Source organism: Acomys minous (assembly GCF_964271855.1).
Source record: "Acomys minous genome assembly, chromosome: 3".
In the NCBI taxonomy this organism is placed as follows: domain Eukaryota; kingdom Metazoa; phylum Chordata; class Mammalia; order Rodentia; family Muridae; genus Acomys; species Acomys minous.
In genome coordinates, this window is record NC_140485.1 from 22,075,588 (window position 1) to 22,099,424 (window position 23,837).

Here is a 23,837-nt window from a genome sequence, read left to right on the forward strand (position 1 = left end):
GGACTCAATCTGTAGAACAGGCTGGCCTTGAACTCACAGAGATCTGCCTGCCTCTGCCTCTGCCTCCCAAGTGCTGGAATTGCAGGTGTATGCCACCACGCCGGGCTAATTTATGTGATTTTATGTGATCTACAGTTTAATTTTCCTCATTGAGTTTTTGCTTTGCTTTTTAATCTCTTTGATGTGGTTGATCTTACTTAAGATTGATACACAAATTTGTTAGATTAAATGTTCTAATTATTTAATAACTCATTGTATTTCCCATCTCAGTGCTTACAGGCCCTTCCCTGTTTAGCTTCCAAGATCAGATGAGATGGGCTTTTTTCTGTGTGGATCATAGATAATCTCTATTTCTGTTGATGCTTAACAGTTTTTCTTGGTATCTTTCCTTTGACTAGCATTTTGCTTGTTGTCTTTTTATATCACTCTACCATTAGCCATTATGTGCCCTTTAGCTTTCTAGAAATACTTGAAAGCTTAGGTTGGGTTTTGCTTTCTCAAAACTAAATGGGGCTGTCACTTTTATTTTATTTATTTATTTTTGGTTTTTCGAGACAGAGTCTCTTTGTGTTAGCTTTAGTTGCCCTTTGTACACCGGGCTGGCCTCGCACTCACAGCGATCCACCTGCCTTTGCCTCGTGAGTGCTGGGATTAAAGGTGTGCGCCACCACACCTGCCAGGGCTGTCACTTTAGACTCTTAAATGGCTTTGGATCTCCTTAGTCGCTCTTGAGGCTTTTGCCTTATTGTGAGATGCTCATACTTGGTTTGTTTCCTTTGGCACAGCACTGTTAAATCATGTTGGATTCAGGTCAGTTATTTTAATGACTTAGATGTGCAAACACAGAGAATAGTATATAGCACCCATTGAGTACATTTAAAAAATTAAATACTACACACAGTTATATGTATCTATTATGGAAATTATTTCCTTAGATTAGCAGGTTGTAAACTTCTAAACCATCCTTGAACTCTCTGTTTTAGTCCCAGAAATCCTGGATAGAGAGCACTTTGACCAAGAGGGAGTGTGTGTATATTATACCAAGCTCCAAAGACCCTCACAGGTAAGCACATGTTTGATTTCTTTTAGGATCTTCTAGAAATTTAGATGTAAAGTTATTATTTACTTACAGCAGACAAATGCACATAATAATTTGAGATCATTGTTAATTTTTCTTTTGAGAATGGGAAGAGAGACTTAGCAAGGTGCCAGTGTTCTAGAATTTCTCCCTTTAAGCTGTTTCTCTGAACTCTAATTGTCTAAGCTCAATAGAAGCTATAATAAAGTTCTTTCCACTACCACCCCCTGACAACAAAAAGATATTTCAGAATTTGTTTATTGTATATCTATTTAATATGCATGTTATGGCTGATGCTGAAAAATATGAGCTTAGTAAGCACTTCCCATGCCTCCTTGCTTGGAGATCAAATCCAAAGCATCTTATATATTGCTGTGTATGTATATAGACTGACATTTACTAGAAAAACTGTCACCAGAGAATATAGGTATCCCTTTTGGTTTTTAAAATGGCTATGAAAGGAAAGGAATATGAAAATTAAAGACTACGAATATAGAAAAAGTTGATCTTGTGAAATACTTAAGAAACATTAAAAAAAAAAAAGAAACTTTCTTACTAAGACTAGAAAGATGGTTCAACAGTTAAGAGTGCTGACTGCTCTTTGTTTGTTTTTGTTTTTATTTTTCGAGACAGGGTTTCTCTGTGTAGCCTTGGCTGTCCTGGCCTCCCTTTGTAGACCAGGCTGGCCTTGAATTCATAGCAATCCACCTGCCTCTGCTTCCTGAGTGCTGGGATTAAAGATGTGCGCCACCACCTCCCAGCAAGTGCTCTTACAGAAGACTGGAGTCCAGTTTCCAACATCCACATTGGGTTGCTTACAACTGCCTGTAACTCCAGCCCCAGGGCATCTGGCCACACTCTCATTTTAGACTCTGCTGTCCTTCGTACATACACACATATCCCCCTACCCCAACAGTTACACTTATATGCACAGAATTACTTATAAATAAAATTTAAAAATTAAAAGAATAATTCTTGGGCCAGTGAGAGATGGCCCAGTAGGTAAGGGAAAAGGGCTTTCCTTATAAGCCTGGTGACTGAGGTTCAGTCCTCTCAGTGGAAGAGAGTGCTGACCAATGTAAGCTGCCCTCTAACTTCCATGTGCTTGCCAGTGGTGTGCACACATACTGGTAAAGTTCAAAAAGAAATATTCTTGTTAAGATTTTTTAAGCCTAAAATTAGTAAGAAAATAAATTAAAAATACAAATAAAAAGTTATTCCTTAACCTAGCAAGGAAAGAGACATGGCAAGCATTTAAAACAGTGGTTGTCAGCCTTCCCAATGCTGTGACCCTTTCATACAGCTCCTCATGTTGTGGTGACCCACAAACATAAAGTTATTTTGTTGCTACTTCATAACTGTAATTTTCTACTGTTATGAATCTTCATATAAATATGTTACACAGGATATGTGATATGTGATTCCTCAAAGGGATCACAACCCAGAGGTTGAGAATCCTGATTTAAAAGCTCTTTGGATCTTGCCCTTTCTGTCAAACCCTGTTCTCTGACAGATTACCTGCTCTGTAACTTTCACATCGTTTGGGTATGTGATTGCTTTTTTCTTTCTTCCGGTTGGTCGGTTTTGTCTTTCCTGCCTAGTATGTAGCCCCATCTAGCTTCAAGCTCAAGTCAGTCCTACCACAACCTAGAATCAGAAGCATGGGTCATATAGACATAGCTAGGTACATAACTCTTTGAAAATTGCTTAAAAAAAAAAATCAGTACCACTGTTGTACATGCGGCTCTGGGGTTGATCCACAGCACAATATACATACAAAAGATTTTTATCAATAATATAGTAGGACCCCGTTATTAGTTTATGTGATGCCAAATGACTTGTAAGGGGATTAATTATGACTGGTAGCAAATATAAACACATGCTAAGTTGAATATTGTCTAGGATAGTGCATTCTGTTATGTTGGAGAAATAGTGGTAAATGAAGAATAGTATGTATTTTTTAAGGTATACTGTTCTTTTTCTCTGTTTTTTCACTACAGGGTTTCCTCTGTATATCCCTAGCCATTCTGGAACTAGATCTGTAGAGCAGGCTGGCCTTGAACTCAGAGATTCATCTTCCTCTGCCTCCTAAGTACTGAGATTAAATGATTGCACTACCACCTGCTCCCCCCCCCCCTTAAAGGGTTATTTTTTATGTGCCTGATATATATGGGTACTTTTGCCTGCATGCATTTATGTGTATCATTTGCATGCACGATGTCTGTGATCCCCTGGAACTGGAGTTATGGGTGGTTGTGAGCCTCTGGGTTTGCTGGGAGGAGAACAGGGTCCTCTAGGAGCAGCAAGCGCTCTTATCTGCTGAGCTGTCTGTCCAGCTCATTTTCCTTTAGTTTTAGCCCTGAACCTTGCTGTGATGCTCAGGCTAATTTTTTAACTCTTGAACTTTCAGTCCACTGGTTGCCAGGACTGCTGAAACTGTCAGTTCACACCACCTTATCTGCTTCTTGATTTTTAGTTGGCCATAATAGTGTATGTTATAAACTTGAATTTAGTTGATTACTCTTGGGAACATGTTCTCCAGATTTTAGTTAACTCTGAAAAGTATTTTTCCTAATTTTGTGTGTATGTGTTTGTATGTGTGTGAGTACCTGTGTATATGGGTGTGTGTGTTTATGTAGAATGTGTACATTCATGGAGTAGCCATCTATCTTACCTTTTGAAACAACTCACCAATGTCAGGCAGGCTGATCTGCAAGCTCTAGGGATCCTTTCCTGTTTGCCCTCAAGGACTGAAGACACTATTGTGTCTGGTCCCTCTCTTTCTCTTTTTTAAACTGTGGATGCTTGTGTGGCAAGCAGTTTACTGACTGAGGCAAAACTTCCTAGACCCTGCAAAGGTTTTTAACTCCTTCAGTCATTAGATAGCCTTCATGTCCCTTGAAATTAGATTCTATGACCCCCCCCCCCAATATAGCTTACTAAAGATAGGGTCTGAAAAAAAAAGAGTCTGATTTTTTGTTTTGTGTGGTTGTGTGTGTATGTCTCACAGAGAGCCACCTGCCTCTGCATCCCTAGTGCTGGAATTAAAGGTGTGTGCTATCACACCTGGCCATTCTGTTGTTTTGTCACAGATAACACAATGAGTAGTTCCTAACAGTGGAGATTGTATTTTGGGTCCTAATTCACCATGTTAGTTCTAAGACACCATTTTTCTTCCAGAAAAGTGTGATTTTTGGTTTATTAAAAACAATGGGAGACACTCGGGAGGCAGAGGCAGGCGGATCACTGTGAGCTCGAGGCCAGCCTGGTCTACAAAGTGAGTCCAGGACAGCCAAGGCTACACAGAGAGACCCTGTCTCCAAAACAAACAACAACAACAGAGAAAAAAAAAAACAATGGGTGGGGACTGGAAAGATGGATAAGCAGTTAAGAGAGCGCCGACTGCTCTTCTTGAAAACCCAGATTCAACCACCAACATCCACATGGCAGCTTACATTGTAACTTCAAGATGTGACACCCTCAGAGAGACATATGTACAGGAAAAACATCAATGTACATAAAATAAAAATAAATACACTATTAAAAAAAAAAAAACCCAAGAGCTGAGCACTGTGGTGCACGCCTGTAATTCCAGCACTCCTTGAGGCAGAGGCAGATGTATCTTTGTGAGTTTGAGGCCTGCCTGGTTTGCAAGGATAGCTAAGGCTACACAGAGAAACCAAACCAAACAAACAAAGAGCCCAAAAGAATCTTGGAGCCAGGGGTGGTGGTGCACATCTTTAATCACAGCACTCTGGAGACAGAGGCAGGTGGATCTCTGAGTACCAGGCTAGACTGGTATACAAAGTGAGTTTCAGCACAGTCAAGGCCATACAGAGAAACTCTGTTAAAAAAAAAAAATAAACAAAAATTTACCAAGACTCTCCTCCAAAAACACCACCACTACTACCAACAAAAACCGATAGGTTGGTGGGGTTTGGTGGTGCAGTCCTTCAATCCTAGCAGATGGGAAGCAAAGACATGCATTTCTGAGTTCAAGGCTATCTTGGTCAGGATAGTCAGTTTCCAGGCCAACCAAGGCTGCACAGTGAGTTCCTGTCTACAAAAGCAAAAACAATATTGTATTATTGGTAGGGAGGTTGTTTGTTGTGTGAGTTTTAAATTTTTACTCTGCAGTAGAAATAATACAAATACTCACCAGATATTAAAGAAACTTCAAGCTGTTATCAAATAATTTATATGAAAGTCTTTTTTCCACTGCCATTCTTTGGCCATAACTTCCTCTTACAAAATATTCTGATACTGTCCATTCCGTGACATACCTTCTAGAGAGACCTGGATAAAGTGTAGCCACGCCCAGTTCATCTCTCCAGCACTCATCTAACAACTGAGTGTGGTATCACGTGCCAGGAATCCCAGCACTGTGGTAGGCAGAAACAAATAGACCCAGAGGCCATGCTGACCAGTCTAGCTGAAACATCAACCTCCAGGTTCAGTGAAAGAGACCCTGTATGGAATGGCTAAAATAAAAAATTCAAGTGATACCACATGCTGGCGAGGATGTGGAGAAAGAGGAACACTCCTTCATTGCTGGTGGGAATGCAAACTGGTACAACCACTTTGGAAATCTTTCTCAGAAAAATGGGAATAGGGCTTCCTCAAGACCCAGCTATTCCACTCCTTGGAGTATACGCAGGAAATACTCCACCACACAACAGGGACATATGTTCAACCATGTTCATAGCAGCCTTATCCCTAATAGCCAGAACAGTAGAAGAATGGATAAAGAAACTGTGGTACATTTACACTATGGAATACTACTCAGCTATTAAAAACAAGGAATTCCGGAAATTTGTGGACAAATGGATTGAACTAGAAATGATCACAATGAGTGAGTTCACCCAGAAGCAGAAAGAGTCAAATGGTATATACTCACTTATATCTTGACACTAGCCTAAGGGGCATGTCCCATGAAAGTCTTCACTTACCAGGAAAGTGGGTCAGAGGGGAGGACAGCCTATTGGGACTTTAGATGAGAGAAGCATGGGAGAATGGGGAAATAGAAGGATCCAGAGGGGCCTAGAAACCTACAAGAACATTATGACGGGCAGATCTGGGCCCAGGGGTCCTGCTCAAACTATGACACCAGCCAAGGACAATACAGGAAGTAAACTTCAAACCCTTACCCAGATCTAGCCAATGGACAGGACATTCTCCACCATTGAGTGGAGAGTGGGGACTGACTTTCACATGAGCTCTGGTGCCCCATATTTGACCACCTCCCCTTGATGGGGAGGCCTGGTGGCACCCAGAGGAAGGATAGCAAGCTACCAAGAGACTTGATACCCTATGAGCATATACAGGGGAGGAGGTCCCTCTAGGTCATAGACATACATAGGGGAGGAGGAGAGTAGCGGGAAAGTGGGAGGGAGGGAGGAATGGGAGGATACAAGGGATGGGTTAACAATTGAGATGTAATATGAATAAATTAATAAAATATTAAAATTTAAAAAAAGAAAGAAAACAGAAGGCAGGGCATAAATATTGTTTATATGTATTCATTAGTTTGGTTCTCTATTTACGTCCTGTGAGTTTTTTTCTATCTAAAATGGTTTGAAATGAAATGTATGTTTGATAAAATACATGTATTCATCAAATGATTAATAAAATAATAGATTAATAATTATTTCACATTTTTATTTATAACCAGTTTTCTTTCCACTAAAGTCTATGATTAAAAAAAAGAAAAAGAAAGAGACCCTGTATCAAAAAACAGGGTGGAGGACTGGAGAGATAGCTCCCTGGTTAGGAGCACTGACTTAGTAGTTGCATATTTTTACTACACGTAAATGTGGTTTTGTGTAGTTAAATTTATCATTTTATTCTGTTGAGGTTTCTTGGATTTTTTTTTCAGAATTAATATTTTAAATGTAAATCTATGCAAATTTAAGGAGTTAGTTGAATGTATAAACCAAGGTGTACATGATCTGTAGTATCTACTAAAGTTATACACACATATATATATAATTCATAAAAAGTATGGATCAAAGGGAAACTATAATATACACACACATATATGTATATTTATGGATTTAATACTTTCTTTAAATGTTTTTTCTTGGAGTAATAATTCACCTTTCTGCATTTTATAGATGCCTTCCAGGATGTCAGATTTGTCAGCAACTTGTCAGGTGAGTTTATTATGCATTGCAGAAATTCTAAAAACAAACTTAACTGATACATTAGAAAAACTAGGTATAGCACAGAGGGATAAATTTCACATGTTGTTTTTATATTTGAAGAACATTTTACTCAAACCTTTGACAATTCTGTTTCAAACTGAAAGTTACCAGGATGGGGTTCTGAGAGTATGAGTTAATTGAGCAGAGAGGGTTGGGACAAGACATCCTGACACCCACGACAGGCTCTGAGGTCTGGCAGTCACTGACCCTGTGTTCTGCAGTGGTTGGTAGGCTGGGTTACCAGCGTTCAAGGGACAGAGGCAGGCAGATCTCTGAGCTCAATGCTAGCCTGTTCACATATAGTAAGCTCCAACCAGCTAGGGCTATACAGTAATAATTCCTTGTCTCAAAAAAGAAAAAGAATGAAAGAAAAAGCAATTGGAGAGAAATGAGTAGGGACCAGATCATTTAAACTTAATAAAGTATGTCTTACATCTGATTTTCCATTAAAAGAGGTACGTAGCAAGCTGGAGAAATGCCTCATGGATTAAGAACACTGGCTGCTTTTCCAGAGGACACGAGTTTGATTCTCAGCCTCCATATAGTAGCTCACAGCTGTCTGTGGCTCTACTTGCAGAGGAACTGATGTCTGTTTCTAACCTCATTGGCATTTGCCTACATGTGATACACGTACACTTAGATAAATAGGCACTCATACACATAAAATAAAATGAACATACAAGATTTTCTTCTTCTCTCTCATTTTACAGCCATTATTCTTTTCATGTTTGTTTTTGGAGACAGAATCTCATATAGTCCACACTGGCCTCAAACTCCTGGAATGAGGCTGGTCTTGAGTTTCTCTGCTCCTTTTGCCTCCATTCCCAAGTATTGGGGTTACAGTTGTATGCCACCACCCCTTGCCATATTATCTAATTTAAAATTAATACCCTTGTGCTGTGCCTTTTTGTTTGTTTTGCTTTTGTTTTTTTGTTTTTTGAGACAGAATTTCTCTGTGTAGCCTTAGCTGTCCTGGACTCACTTTGTAGACCAGGCTGGCCTCGAACTCACAGCAATCCACCTGCCTCTGCCTCCTGAGGGGATTAAAGGTGTGCACCGCCACCGCCCAGCTGCTTTTTATTTTCTTTAAGAGACAAAGTCTTTCTGTATAGCTCTGACTGTCTTGGGTGGAACTTACAGAGCTCTGCCTGCCTCTGACTCTTTTTTTGGAGTGGGGGCGTGTTTTGAGACAGGATTTCTCCGTGTAATAGAGCCCTGGCTGTCTTGGAACCCTCTTTGTAGACTAGGCTGGTCTCAAAGGTCCGCCTGCCTTTGCCTCCCTGAGTGCTGGGATTAAAGGTGTGCACCACCACCTCTGCCTCTTAAGTGCTGGGATTAAAGATATGCATTGTAAGTCCTGGCTCTAATATGATTTTGTTTATGCCTGGTTTGTTTATTTGTTTTGTTGAACTGCTAAGATATGTACATTAAAAAAATTCAAATTTGGAAATGTTTTTTCCTTGAATGTGTTTTCCAAATTTTTATTCCTATTTCTTCCTTTTTGAGGCTTGAATTATATGTGTTGCTATTTGGTATTCTAGCTTTTAAGATGTCTTCCAGTTCTCCTTTCTTGTGTTCATACTTCCCTCAACTATCTGGGCATTTTCTTAATACTTGTATCTTATTTCTAATTCTTGTTTTATATCATCTGTCATTTCTAGTTTTATTTACTGACATATTTTTCCTTTAATAATACTTTTAAATTCATTGCATGCCTAGGACAAACATGTTTTCAACTTTGTTGCTGTTTGTTTTGTTTTGTTTAAGATAGGTTTATTATGTACACCTAGGAAGCCTCAAGCTTATGGTCGTCTGTCTTTGTTCTCGCAAGCACCTGTAGGCCACCACGTGCCGCTTCGTGATAGGAAGGGCTTTGTTTTTTTGCTTTTTGTTTTGTTTGTTTGTTTGTTTGAGACAGAGTTTGTCTGTATAGCCTTGGCTGTCCTGGACTCACTTTGTAGACCAGGCTGGCCTCGAACCCACAGAGATCCACCTGCCTCTGCCTCCCAAGTGCTGGGATTAAAGGCGTGCGCCACCACCGCATGGCTCTGTTTGTCATTCTTAAACTCTGCTGTGGTTTTCATGTTCTGTTGTTAGTCAAACTGCCCAGTTCTATTAGTTTTTTGTTTATTGTAGTAATGGTTCAGTAGGTATTTTAGGTAGCACATCATCACTCTTTCTGTTCCTGGCCACAGGCAACCATTTATCACTCTCTGGTGACTAGATAGGTTAGTTTGCATTTTCTTGAATAATGTATGCCTGGAATCATGGAAATACATTTATTGTGGTGTTTGACTTATGTCACTTGCAACATGATTTTGAGTTTTTATCTATGCATATTGTGTCTACTCCAAGTTCATCTCATTCTATAGTTAATTTTTTTCCCTTTTGATATAGCTGTACCACATTTTATAGATGGACTACACTAAATTTTTAATTATCATATACCAATGTACTTATTCTGTTTCTGTTCTGTGGTAGAAATAGACACCTATAATATGCTAGAATCAAAAAGTCAAACCTTTTATGTTCATTCAATTTAATTCATTTTTCAATAAGTTAGTGTTTTTTAGAATTCTTAGGCATTTTCTATTTTTAATTATTTTTTATTAAATAAGTTATTTACTTTACATCCTGATCACAGCTTCCCTTCTCCTCTCCTCCCAGTCTCTTTCAGTACCCCCCCCCCCCCGCCCAAATTTTACTTTCTAAGTAGCTTACAAATTAGCAGGTTTCCTTACAGCATTACAGACATGTGGAGTTTGGGGTTCATCCTCCTTTCATATCCTTATTCCCCACCCCTACTAAAGCCCTTCTCTTGCCAGTCTTCCCTCTGTTACTTTCTTATCATAGGTGTGTTCTATTGCCCTGCCTATCCACTTTCTTTTCACTCTTAATTTTTATAAGTTTCTTTATAAACTCTTGCTTTTTCCCTTTAGGTGTTTCTGTGGTCGTTTGGTCAAGCAACATGCTTGCTTTACTGCAAGTCTTGCCACGAAATACTCAGATGTGAAATTGGGTGAACATTTTAATCAGGCAATAGAAGAATGGTCTGTGGAAAAGCACACGGAACAGAGCCCAACAGATGCTTATGGAGTCATCAATTTTCAAGGGGGTTCTCATTCCTACAGAGCTAAGGTATGCCACTTATTTATTTTTAATTTCATTTATCTTACAATATGTGTAGTGCCAAAATAAAAAATAAGGTGCAGTGCATATATTGAAGCTCTTTATATGACTTGACAGAAATACAGAATTATTATATTTTTGTGGATCAAATCATTCATCATTATATAAAGTCTTATTTTCATTTTTATTGACAGAATCTGTTTTCTGAATGGAGAGCTAAATTTCCTTTTTTTCCTTTCCCTTTTAACCTTTTGTTAAGGTAGCAAACATCATTTTATAGGCATGGTGACATGTATAGACCCGTCACACCGGTTTCTTAAGAAGCCAAAGTACAAGGATCATTTGAGCCCACTTTTGGGATCAGGCTATGCAGTACAGAAAACCCTGTCTGCTAAAGAAAATCAAACCCAAAAAGAGTCTTTTTAGTAACATATATAGATTGTCTTTTAAAATTAAATCTTTGTGTTTGAATTTAAGTTTAACTATCATAGTATTAGCCATCTGTTTGTCTCCCTTTTTTCTTTATTCTCTTGTCTTATATTATTTTGGCTTATTTATTATTTTATTTTTATTGGCTTCCTTATATTCATATATTATTCTGTTCTTTAATATGCTCTTGTAATAAACACAGTTTTAACTTACTGCTCTCTGTTAAAAGTTACTCACTTCTATTTTACCACTCTACAATGTAAGAACTTTTAGAATATCTGTCACTTCATTATTTCTCTTGTGACTTAAGTGCATTTATTGGCAATAATTTAAATTCTATGTATTTTTAACTTTTGTAATGTAATTGTTTTTTGTTTTGTTTTGTTTTTTTTGTTTTTTTGGTTTTTTTTTGGTTTTTTGAGACAGGGTCTCTCTGTAGCCTTGACTGTCCTGGACTCACTTTGTAGACCAGGCTGGCCTCGAACTCATAGCGATCCACCCGCCTCTGCCTCCCGAGTGCTGGGATTAAAGGCGTGCGCCACCATGTTAACCATTTACATTGACATTGTATAATCTTGGCATTGTTTTTCCTCTTCCCTGTCTTAAGGAAAATAGTTAACGCTCATCTCCAAGTTTTCTTAGTTTCTTGTTTTTAATCCCATAAGTTCTTACTGCTTTTGTACCTGACTGATTCCTGAAACACATGTTATTTGTCTTAATGCTTCTACTTCTATGTTAAACAGGGCAATAAATGATAAGGATAAGTTAATCAGTAATTGAGTATAATTAGATAAATTGACATCTGTCTTAATTTGGGTTATAGTGCTAGTCTTATAGATATCACAAGAATTTTTCCAACTTTAAAAGTGATTTCCTAGCCGGGAGGTAGTGGCTCACATCTTTAATCCCAGCACTTGGGAGGCAGAGGCAGGTGGATCTCTGAGTTCTAGGCCAGCCTGGTCTACAGAGCAAATTCCAGGACAGCTAGAGCTGTTACACAGAGAAACCCTGTCTGGAAAAAGTAATTTGCTATTTTATGTTTCTAGGAGTGTAAATATCTTGAAATTGGCCCATGAAAACCTTTTCTATGATCTAATTTAAGTAAAAAATTTTGAATATCAAATAATGTTGCGTTATTAAATCTGTGAACATAGTTATTTTGGCCTTTTGTTTCTTCTAGTATGTGAGACTATCATATGATACCAAACCTGAAATCATTCTGCAACTTCTGCTTAAAGAATGGCAAATGGAGTTACCCAAGCTTGTTATTTCTGTTCACGGAGGCATGCAGAAATTTGAGCTTCATCCAAGGATCAAGCAATTGCTTGGAAAGGGTCTTATTAAAGCTGCAGTTACAACTGGAGCTTGGATTTTAACTGGAGGAGTAAACACAGGTAATGTGAAACTATCAATTTTATTTAATATGTTGGTTAATCTTTAATATCAGCTAGGCATTTGAAATAATAAATTAGTATATTTGATTCTTCAGTTAGTCTATAACCATTGGTAATTTCATTGGTAAAAATAATCTGCTTGGTTGTCATATTCTCTCTCTCTCTCTCTCTCTCTCTCTCTCTCTCTCTTTCTCTCTCTCTAAAATGTTTAACCTGTGTGCCAAATCCAGCTTTGATAACCCTTATTCTTATGAATTTATTTGAACATAGCCACACTCATTTGTCTAACCTGTTTTTGTACTACAGTAGCAAAGGTGGGGAATTGTAGCAAAGACTAGTAAGTATGTACTCTACAAGTTTAGTGCTCACCCTTTGCAAAAACATTTGCTGACTCTTTTGTAAAGTGTTTGCACTCTGACTACTAATAGACTGGTAGAAAAATGGCAGTCTGCTCCCTTCTAGTAATAAAAGTGTGTCCTTTGCGGGCTGGAGAGATGACTCGGCAGGTAAGAGCACTGGCTGTTCCTGGAGAGGACATGAGTTTTGATTCCATCATTCATATGCCCTCTCACAACTGTTTGTAAGCTGAGTTCCAGGGAATCTGATACCTTCTTCTGGCCTTCTCAGGAATTAGTGGCTCACTTACATTCATGCAGACATGTATACACATAGAAATAAATTTTTTTTAATAAAAAGGCCTTTAACAATTATTTTTTTTTTAGTCTGGCAGTGGTGGTACACTCCTTTAATCCCAGCACTAGGGAGGCAGCGGCCAGCCTGCTCTACAGACCAAGTTCCAGAATAGCCAGGGCCACATAGTGAAACTCTGTCTCAGAAAACAAATACAATGAAAATGTAAATATCAATTTTAAAAAAATCTATTTATTCCTCCTTCATTTAAGGTCTTTTGTATAATGTTTAAACTGAATTTATGGAGGATGAGTTAATTTTAATGATTAATGTTAAACATAATTATTATTTAAATCACCTTAATCATCTCATTGTAAGGCATTCTTTGAGCTGCCGGATATGTTATGTTCCACAAAATTGATACTTTCAGTATTATAGTCCAGGCTTTGTAAACAGTAAGCAGATAATTTAGATATGTATAGTGCCTTACATAATCAGTGTTATGCAGATACATGGGCTAAAGAAGAAAGATTATACTGGATAGAGAGGCCACTCTGATATCTGTCTTGTTGGTTTTATCAGTATCTGAGAACTACCTTAAAAGAGAGGTACTGTTTATTTTGGTTCATGGTTTTAGAAATATCAGTCTGGCATGGCAGGGTAGAGTAGTTCATTTCATAGTGACCAGGAAGCACAGAGGAGGAAATATAAAAAGGAGCAAGTACATGGCCCTAAGGACCTACTTCCTTGCCTTGGCCCTGCCTCCTACCTTTCCTGACCTCCAAATATTGTTATTGTACTATGAATCTATTCATAAGATCAGAGCCTGGTGATCAGATGTGTGTGGAAACATCAGACACTCAGATCTGAGCTTTACTAGTCTCTTCACTTCTCAATTCAGTCAAATTGACAATTAAGAGTAGGTAGATTTTTGTTGAAATGATGACATTTCAAGAAAGATGGAAGGAAACAAAGGAATAAGAAAAACTTAGAGGGCTGGAGAGATGGCTCAGTGGCTAAAGAGCACTTGACTGCTCTTGCAGAGGTTCTGAATTCAATTCCCAGCAACCAAATGGTGGCTCACAACCATCTATAATGAGATCTGGTGCCCTCTTCTAGATTACAGGTGTACGTGCAGACAGAGCACTGTATACATAGTAATAAATAAATATTTAAAAAGAAAAGGAAAAGAAAAACTTGGGACAGAACATGTAGAAAATAGAAAATCATTAGTATATTGCAAGAAGATTACGTTTCCTATACAATCTAAGGGGAAGTAGGCAAGAAGTGTTGGTCAGAAGTTGTTGGGGGATGGGGTGGTATGGAAGGGTGGTGCGTCTCAGCTGACATGGGGACACCTTTTGAGGTCTTATGGGCCATTACGAACATTGTAGCTTTTACTCTTGAATAAGAAGGGAAGATTTTAAGGTGTTAACGTTGGTAAAAGCAGTGATTGCTTGAATGTGTTTTGAAAATGTACTCCAAGCAAGGCAGTGGGAAAAAAATCAGTGAAGATGTCATTTTCTATGTACTGTGTGAAAGAGCACGTCTAATCTGTTATGAGAAGCAAACTAAATTATACACCAGTTTGTTAGGACTAGGCCTACCAGTAAGATAGGATTCACTTTACATGGCTTTTGGACAGTTGCAATGGATGTGATATTGTGGGGGTTTGGTTTGTTAGTCTGTTTGGTTATCTTACGGTTTTTGTAAGGGTGGCTTTGGAACTTACAGCCTTAGAATCTTTTATTTAAAGAAACATAAATTATAATGTTAGAAAGTAAGTATAGGGTTTTTCTAATGGTGAATAAAATTTTGTATGAACAGGTGTGGCAAAACATGTTGGTGATGCCCTCAAAGAACATGCTTCCCGATCATCTCGAAAGATTTGCACTATTGGAATAGCTCCATGGGGAGTGATAGAAAACAGAAATGATCTTGTTGGGAGAGATGTAAGAATGATTTTTCTATGTCTGAAATTTGAGTTTGTATATGAAAAGGAATAATGCTAGCCAACGTGATAGGTCATATCATACTTTCATATAGAATGTTATTTTAATATGTTTTTCTTATCATATTAGTATTTGTAATTGGTTTCGGTTTTGGTTTTTGGTTTTTTGAGGCAGAGTTTCTCTGTGTAGCCCTGGCTGTTCTGGAACTTGCTCTGTAGACCAGGCTGGCCTTGAATTCAGGGATCTGATTGCTGATTATAACGTTAAGGATTAATCTTGTCACTAAGAGTAGGAATCAGTGCTAGTGCTTTATTTGAATGGGTTGAAGATGTGGGTAGTTTTATAGATATTCATCAAGAGCCTCTTAGAGTAAAATTGGCCAGGCATGGTGGCACAGACCTTTAACCCCAGCATGCGGCACTTGGAGGCAGAGGCAGGCCATCCTCTGTGAGTTCAAGGCCAGCTTGATCTGCATAGCAAGTTCCAGGAAAGCAGGGACTGTATAGTGAGGTCCTGTATCAAAAAACAAAACAAAACACAAAACAACCCCCCCAAAGCAAATTATGACAACCATTTTCAAGTATTAACTAAATTTCTAATGTCAGTTTGAAAAGGTTGTGTTTTGACTTCGGAAAAAAAAATTTTCACTTTTGCTGCTTTTTTATTGTCTTCTGTATTTTACTTTACTCATTGAACTTACAGTTTATTAGCACTGAATATAAACTTGATTACTGCTGCTCTTGTATGTGATGATAAAAAAACAGAATCTTGCAAAAAAAAAAAAAAAAAGAAGCAAGCTGTAATTATGTGGTTCAGTCATTCATCTTCAAATACTTAAAAGCTTGTGTTTTTTCTTTATATCTAAATGAAAATAGAATTTTATCTTTTATCTGTGGGATAGAGACTTCAGAATTTATCTTACACTATATTACATTCAGCACCCTTCCGTTGACTCTTGTTTTGCTGTTGTTTAGGTGGTTGCTCCTTACCAAACACTATTGAATCCCTTGAGCAAATTGAATGTTCTGAATAATCTACACTCCCACTTCATCTTGGTGGATGACGGCACTGTTGGAAAGTATGGGGCAGAGGTCAGACTGAGACGAGAGCTTGAAAAAACCATTAACCAGCAAAGAATCCATGCTAGTAAGAGAGTCCACACATTTGTTACTGTCATATTCAAAGCTGTATTAATAGCCACATCATATTTGAAAATAGCATGTTCTTTGAAGTACATTTTTGTACATTTTTGCAAGAGACCTACAAAGCAATGAAAAATAGCTGATCTTAAACAAAAGGCTAAGACCTAGGAAAAGACACCCCAAGCCAAGTTGCATATTTAGGTTTCATGGCCAACTCAAAAAAGAAAAGGTTTTGTTGGTTTTTTAAAGAAACGTCGTTGCTATTGTAAACCTCTGTAGCTCAGGGATGTTATTAACAGCCTTAATGCGTGGTAATTCTAATGCATAACTTTGATATTCAAGAGAGCGTGTAAAAGGAGTAATACCACTTCGTTAAGTAAGAATTAGCTTTCCCAAGTTTATAAAGTCTATATTGCTGTTGGCAAATGGGTCTTAAAAGCTGATATTCTTGGAACACTTTTTCCTTTCCAACTGTGGCTGAACTTTCTTCTTCAACATCTATATTTTATTACAATTAGAAGGAATTCTGTAACCCTAGAACATCAAAAGGTGAGCTCTGATATAGGAATACAAAATTACAGAACACACATCGTAGAGTCACAATGTTTGTGAAAATCAGTAATTTAAAAAATATTGTTGGAGCCGGCCGTGGTGGTGGCGCATGCCTTTAATACCAGCACTCGGGCACAGAGGCAGGCTGATCAATGTGAGTTCAAGGCCAGCCTAGTCTACAAAGAGAGTCTAGACCAACAAAAGCTACACAGAGAAACCCTGTCTTAAAAAAACAAAAAAAGAAAAAGAAATTATTGGAGCTGGGGTTAGTGGCACACACCTGTAATCCCAGCATTTAGGGAGGCAGAGGCAGGTGGATTACTGAGTTCAAGGCATGGCAGTCTAGGACTGCCAAGGCTACACTGAGAAACCCTGTCTTGGGGAGTGGGGTGTATATTGGGAGCCAGGCGGTGGTGTCTCACACCTTTAATCCCAGCACTTGGGGTTGGGGTTGGGGGGTAAAATAAAATAAAAAAAAATATTGGGGCTGGAGAACTGATTCAGTAGTTGAGACCATTTGATACTCTTGCAGGGGTCAGAGTTCAGTTCCTACCACCCACATAGTAACCCACAACCATCTATAACTCCAGTCCCAGGAGATACAGTGCCCTCTTCTGACCTTCCAGTGCAGCAGGCACACATATGGTGAACAGGCTAGCATTCACGCTGACACTTACACACATAAAGTAAATAAATCTGTAAAAAGTAAATAAAATTATTACTTTTATTGTTCTCTCCCCTCTCTCTGCCTGTGTGTTGGGGGTGAGTAACTGGAGGTCACAGGATAGATCTGGTAGTTGGTTTTCAGAGTTCACTCTGTGGGTCTTGGGGATTGGATTCAGACTGTCCAGTGCTTTGCTCACTGAATAATAGTGCCCACCTTGAGAATTAGTAATGCTTCACAGAATTACAGTTAGAAATATTTTGTGTTTTTTCACCACACTTCAGGTTGTTGTAAAAAAATGAAAACTGGTATTCTTCATTAATTTTTTTCTTTTATCTTGGAGAAGCCTTACATTCTAATCAGTTCCACTTATGTAGCTGTTTATTCCATTAATATTTATACCAGTGCCTCAACTTAGTGGAATAATGTAAAGTAAGCCCCTCCCCCATTGGTGGTCACGCTTATAATCCCAGGTCTCAGGAGGCTGAGACTAGAGGCCTGCCTGGGTTGCATAGTAAGACTCAAAAATAAGAAAAAGCAAAAAACTAGGTATACTAAACCACAAGTCAATTCTAACATCTTATCAAGAGCTCAATTATTAAATATTCAGAATTTTATTTTTAGTAAATATACACATTCCAGTTTGTACTAAGTCATAAGTTGAATTTCCTAATTTTATCACCCAGAACAGAGTTCACTGACTTAAGTGTTTGGTACTCTGTTATACGAGACTGGTTGTTACTAACATCCATTGCTTAAAGTAAAACCATCTCACAAGAAACTCTGTTTTATTTTTAATTTTTATTTAAAATAAATAAGATTAAATTACTGAGTTTTATCAGATTTACTCATTAAACTTTCACCCTTTCCAGGAATTGGACAAGGTGTTCCTGTGGTGGCTTTGATATTTGAAGGTGGGCCGAATGTCATCCTTACAGTACTGGAGTACCTACAGGAAAGCCCCCCTGTTCCTGTTGTGGTGTGTGAAGGGACAGGCAGAGCTGCAGATTTACTAGCATATATCCATAAGCAGACAGAGGAAGGCGGGTAAGTGTGGAGTGTAGCGGACTTTACAACGTATAGGAGCCATGTAGCCTATACAGTACTGGATCCCTTTGTCTATTTAATGAGCATGAAAATCTCAGATAGAATAAGGCACTAGCTTGTCTCATACATTATTGGAATGAAAGTGTAATCATCTTTTAGGAAATAATTATTGCTTCAGAAACATACTTTTTTGTTTTGCTTTTTCAAGAAAGGGTTTCTCTGTGTAGCCTTGGCTGTCCTAGACTCACTCTGTAGACCAGGCTGGCCTCTAACTCAGAGATCCACCTGTGTTTCCCTCCCAGAGTGCTGGGATTACAGGCGAGTGTCATCATTCCCGGCCAGAAACATACCTTTGACCTGGTAGTTTAACTTCATGTAAGTGTTTCTTCAAGTAAACACTTGTATAAAATCTCTGGCTATAGGATTATTTGCACAAAATTAGGACATAGGACATCTACCAGGAGAGACCTAAATAAATTATGGCATATTTATACAGTGGAATGGTTATTGCTGAATAAAATGGAACATGTATGTTAAATTACTGTGCTCACCTTTGGTAGCACACACCCACACTGGCATAATACAGAATTGTATAGCCCTTATGTAAGGATGACATGCAAACTTGTGAAACATTCCATACTTAGAAGAAGAAAACTACTTACATTACTGAAGTTCTCAGAACATCATATTGACTGACAGTGATTTCTGAAAAGAGCTGAAGTAAAAGTAGGCAAGATTTAGAATAGGAAAGGAGACTCTGATCATAAATACTTTGAGCCATATAAATGTGTCCATGTTAAGATACCTTAGAAAATTATTTTTTTTTTCAGTTCTACTATTATTTATTTTTTTAAATATTTTTGAAAAAATATAATTTTTTTAACAATATTTTCAACTTAAACACTATTCACACTGAACACGTATGGCAGCTTAACCTACCCAAATATGAAGTTTAAGAAGCCAAAACTGTTCTAGCTTAGTTAAAAGAAAAGTTGTGCTGAAGACTATAGTCCTGATGGTTAACAAAGCCAGGAAGAGCACCACTCAGAATCATGCTACCGTCTTTTCAGTACTTCAATTGGATTATGGGCTGGTGTTGGTCCTATGTTAGACTTCACACATGTATGGCGTAATGCAATGACCCCTCAGAAGATGCAAGCCTCTCCCAGTGTTAACCTTGAGTAAATTATTTTTTAAGGCGTAGTACAGAACCACTGGTTTGATACCTTGTGGTCTGAGTATTAGAACTGCGCCTCATGCTTTGTTTAGAAAACTAACAAAACAATTCAAAGTGAAAGTACTCCATTCCCTTTCATATGTCCGGGTATCTCAGGAAGCTGTTGTTTATAGTAGTACAGAATCTCTTGAAGCCTTGCACAGAGATGAAATGAATGAAGTAAGTCATTTCTTTTCTTCTACCAGGAATCTTCCTGATGCAGCAGAGCCTGATATTATATCAACTATCAAAAAAACATTTAACTTTGGCCAGAGTGAAGCAGTTCATTTATTTCAAACATTGATGGAATGCATGAAAAAAAAAGAGCTTGTGAGTAGATTTCAGCAGAATCAGTCCTTTCTTTCTTCTAACTCATGCAGTACTTAAGTTTTTAAAGCTGTTTACTTATTGGTTGTTAGCTGAGTGATGGCAGACTAATTTTCATATAGTGTTGAAACAGTGTATCTACTCTTTTAAAGGAAGTTTCATAACTTGAGTCTGCCTAGTCTGACTGTGCCTAGTATTTAAGAAGACTGCCTAGGAACAAGCAACATGGCTTAGTGGTTACAGGTGCTTGCCACCTAACTGGATGACAGCTTTGTGGAGTCAATTCTTTCCTTCCGTCTTTAATGACTAATAAAGAGTGAACTTAGATGTCAGGTTGATATGGTGTCTTAGTTACTTTTCTATGCTGTAAAGAGACACCATGACCAAGGCAACTTATAAAAGAGCATTTAATGGGGTTTTAGAGCGTCAGAGAGTGAGTTCATGGTCATCATGCCAGGGAGCATGGTGGCAGACAGACTTGGAGCTGGATCAGTAGCTGAGAACTTACATGTGAGACAGCAGCCATAGCAGTAGGGTTGGTAGAGGTTTCAGAGTCCGCCCCAGTGGTACGCCTTCTCCAGGAATGCCATCTTCTGAGCGTTCTCCAGCAGTTCTGCCAAGCAGGGTCGAGCATTTGTGCACGGGAGCCATTCTCATTCAAGTCATAACACACAGCAGCAACTCCCTACTTAGCCGGCTTGCCAGTCCTAGAGATATCTTCCTTATATGAATCGATATACAGACATTTCTTTTTATGCTGTTTGAAAATATTTTTTGTTTTATATACTTTTTAAAAACATATAATATCAATCTATTTTGAAATAGATTACTGTTTTCCACATTGGATCAGAGGAACATCAAGATATAGATGTGGCAATACTTACTGCACTGCTAAAAGGTAAGGGATTTTGTTTTGTTTTGTTTTCAGACAGGGTTTCTACATAGCTTTGGCTGTCCTGGAACTCTTGGTAGATCAGGCTGGCCTCTGCTTCTCCAGTGCTAGAATTATAGGTTAGCGCCTCCATACCTTGTTATTTTTATTCTTTTAGCTTTATGCTTTCAGTACTGACTGCAGCTCCTTCCGCTGCATGGCTACAGCCATTTTTGTTTGTTTTGACTTTGGTTTTTGAGGTTGCTTTTGTGTGTGTGTGTTTGTGTGTGCATACATGGTTGATTTAGGCAAAGAATATGAAGTTGAGGAGGTGAATGGATCTGGGAGGAATTGAGGGAGGGAAAACTTGGATCAAATACAATACACAGAAAAGCAGTTTTTAAAATAAAATATATGTGACCGGTGCATGCTGTGGTAAAGTGCTTGTTATATATTAAGCACCTATATAAAAAGCTAAGAATGGTGGGGTGCACCTATAATACCAATGCTGGGGCCAGCGATAGGTGAGCCCCAGAGGCCTTCACTGGCAGCCAGGACCTCTGAAAGAGCAGACGGTAGGGTAGTAGGATGCTCTGTCTCAAGCAAGGTGTGGGCCACCCAGGGAGAGGTACAGAGTTAACCCTGACTTTTACATGTGCACTCACAGGTGAGTGCACCCACCAACATAGGCACACAGCACACACATGTGAAACACATGAGAAATGGGGTGTATTTCAATCTGTGTGTTAAAAGGTAATCAAGTATTTAGTTGATAGGAATAAAGAGATTTCTTAAATATGCTATTTTCTTTTGAAGAAGATTTGAAGACAAGTGTTGTTTTTTTAGGACTGACGGATTGATACATATGCACTTTGTTTTTCCTCTCAGAATCTTACCAAAAATACCCACTGATTTAGCAAACTGTCACAGTGAAAAATATTTTCAAAAATAAGAAATGAAAATTGTGTTTTATCTGGTACCTGAAAAACATAAATTTGGTGATAATGGCAGGAGCAAAGGTTAATGTCTTATTATCTAAGATATTTGATATCCCAAATATTAGCTATTACACTACAACAAATGGGTAGTATGTTTTTAAAAATAATATAAATATATATTATCCAGGGATCAAGAGATGCCTAAATGTTTAAAACTCAGAAACCGGCAGTATGTTTTTAAAAATAATATAAGTATATATTATCCAGGGATCAAGAGATGCCTAAATGTTTAAAACTCAGAAACTGGCTGAACAGTGGTAGCATACGCTTTTAATCCCAGTACTTGGGAGGCAGAGGTAGGTGGCTCTCCGTGAATTTGAGGCCAGCCTGGTCTACAGATTGAGTTCCAGAACATCCAGAGCTCTTGCACAGAGAAACCCTGTCTTGAAAAACCCAAAAGCAAAAAACCAACCAACCAACCAAACAAACAAACAAACAAAAAAACAAACAAACAAAAACCCCCTGAAACCTTAGACATAGTAAATAAAAAAGGGAGACCAAGGACAATACAAGCAGTAAACATTGAACCGCTACTCTGATCTAGCCAATGGACAGGACACTCTCCAAGTTGTGTGGAGAGCAGGGACTGACCCTGACATGAACTCTGGTGCCCCATCTTTGACCACTTCCCCTTGGTGGGGAGGCCTGGTGGCACTCAGAGAAAGAATAAGCAGACTACCAGGATGAGACTTGGTAGACTGTGACCATATAGTGGGGGAGGAGGTCCCCCTCGGTCCTAGACCTAGGGGAGGGAAATAGGGTAAAAGTGGAAGGGAGGAATGGGAGGAATGGGAGGATACAAGTGATGGGATAACAATTGAGATGTAATCTGAATAATTTAATTTAAAAAAAGAAAAAAGAGACCATATAAATATCACAATATAAGGTAGTAATAGAATCCTATCTATCTGTACTGTTTGCCGTGTCTATTCTGTGTGCTAGTCAGTGTAGTTAAATGAATAATATATTTATTTTAATCCTTCAGTGGTCTGTTTTCTTTTTCTTCTTACAAAGGAAGAAACTAAGGAATCAAATGCTAAAAATCAAGGAATTAAAAAAAAAATTGAGCCATTGATATGTCTTAGTGGATCAGAGCACTTGCACACATGAGACTGATAATCTGAGTTTAGTACCTGGAATCCATAGTGGAAGGAAAAAATCAGTTTATGAAAATTGTCCTTTGAGCTATATGATTGCTGTGACACATGTATGGTGTGTGCATGTGCACACACAAAATAATTTAAAGGCTATAACTTTTTTAAAAAACATGAATATTTTATAGAAAAAGTGAGTAGGAAAATTTGAGGAAGAATCCAAAGACCTGGATAATTGAATTATATAAAAATAGAAATGAGACATTCTGTGTCCTGGTGTAGTCCAATAGTCCAATAAATATAACTCTCAATCCTTGTCAAAGAAGCTTGTTTTTTACATAAGATAGGAACTTTTACAAAAAGCCACAGCTATTTAAACTGTGGAGAACTGACAGTGGGGTGCCCAACCCCAGTTATTACATTTGTAACATAACCTGACACCTGAGGCTCAGAACATTTTGAAAGAGAGGAGTGGAAGACTGTAAAAGCGGAGGACCAGGACGTCTGTTGTGATATTGTATCTTCTAGATATGACAGGGTTGCTACATGAAATCTCAGCACTGTATCTATCAAACAAGACTTAAAAACAACAGCAACGCCATTGACAGTTTAAAGTGGATGGGTGACTCTTACGAGCCCCACCCCAGACGAAGCAGTTAACCACTGCTGAGACAGGAAGAGTTAGTCTTCACCAAGAAAAAGACCCACAATGGTTATCCAGTACTGGCTTGTCATCCCTGGAAAATAAATTTTATTAAAAATAATAAAGTAGGAAGGAATTGTAAATACGTGCCACTACCTCCCCTCCCACATAGAGAATGCAGGTCTTCTTCCCTATTAAATGGTACTATCTTGGGCTGGAGAGATGGCTCAGTGGTTAAGGGCATTGGCTGCTCTTCCAAAGGACCCGGGATCAGTTCCCAGTACCCACATGGTAGCTCACCACTGACACCCTCACACCAGTGCACATAAAATAAAATTTAAAACAAAACAAAACACTTAAAACATACTTCGGTTGTATCACAAATCTTAAAGTGATATTCTTATTTTTTAAAGAAATTTTTAAAGTTTTTTGTTTATTAATTTTGTATATGTTGGTATTTTACCTGCA

The 23,837-nt window shown here is 38.2% G+C and overlaps 1 protein-coding gene across 3 annotated transcripts in view; it reads left to right on the forward strand.

Moving 5' to 3' along the window:
• The window catches only part of TRPM7 (transient receptor potential cation channel subfamily M member 7), an 89,174-nt gene that overhangs the window by 13,271 nt on the left and 52,066 nt on the right, over positions 1-23,837 (forward strand). For all 3 annotated transcript variants that reach the window (XR_014777859.1, XM_084775255.1, XM_084775256.1), the window contains exons 2-10: positions 984-1,063; positions 7,192-7,230; positions 10,221-10,419; positions 12,020-12,233; positions 14,691-14,815; positions 15,790-15,961; positions 18,046-18,220; positions 19,643-19,766; positions 20,589-20,661. Coding sequence is in view for 2 of the 3 variants with exons in the window: in XM_084775255.1 (XP_084631381.1) it covers positions 984-1,063; positions 7,192-7,230; positions 10,221-10,419; positions 12,020-12,233; positions 14,691-14,815; positions 15,790-15,961; positions 18,046-18,220; positions 19,643-19,766; positions 20,589-20,661 (1,201 nt within the window). In the remaining variant the exon portion in view is untranslated. The remainder of the gene's footprint in view (positions 1-983; positions 1,064-7,191; positions 7,231-10,220; positions 10,420-12,019; positions 12,234-14,690; positions 14,816-15,789; positions 15,962-18,045; positions 18,221-19,642; positions 19,767-20,588; positions 20,662-23,837) is intronic.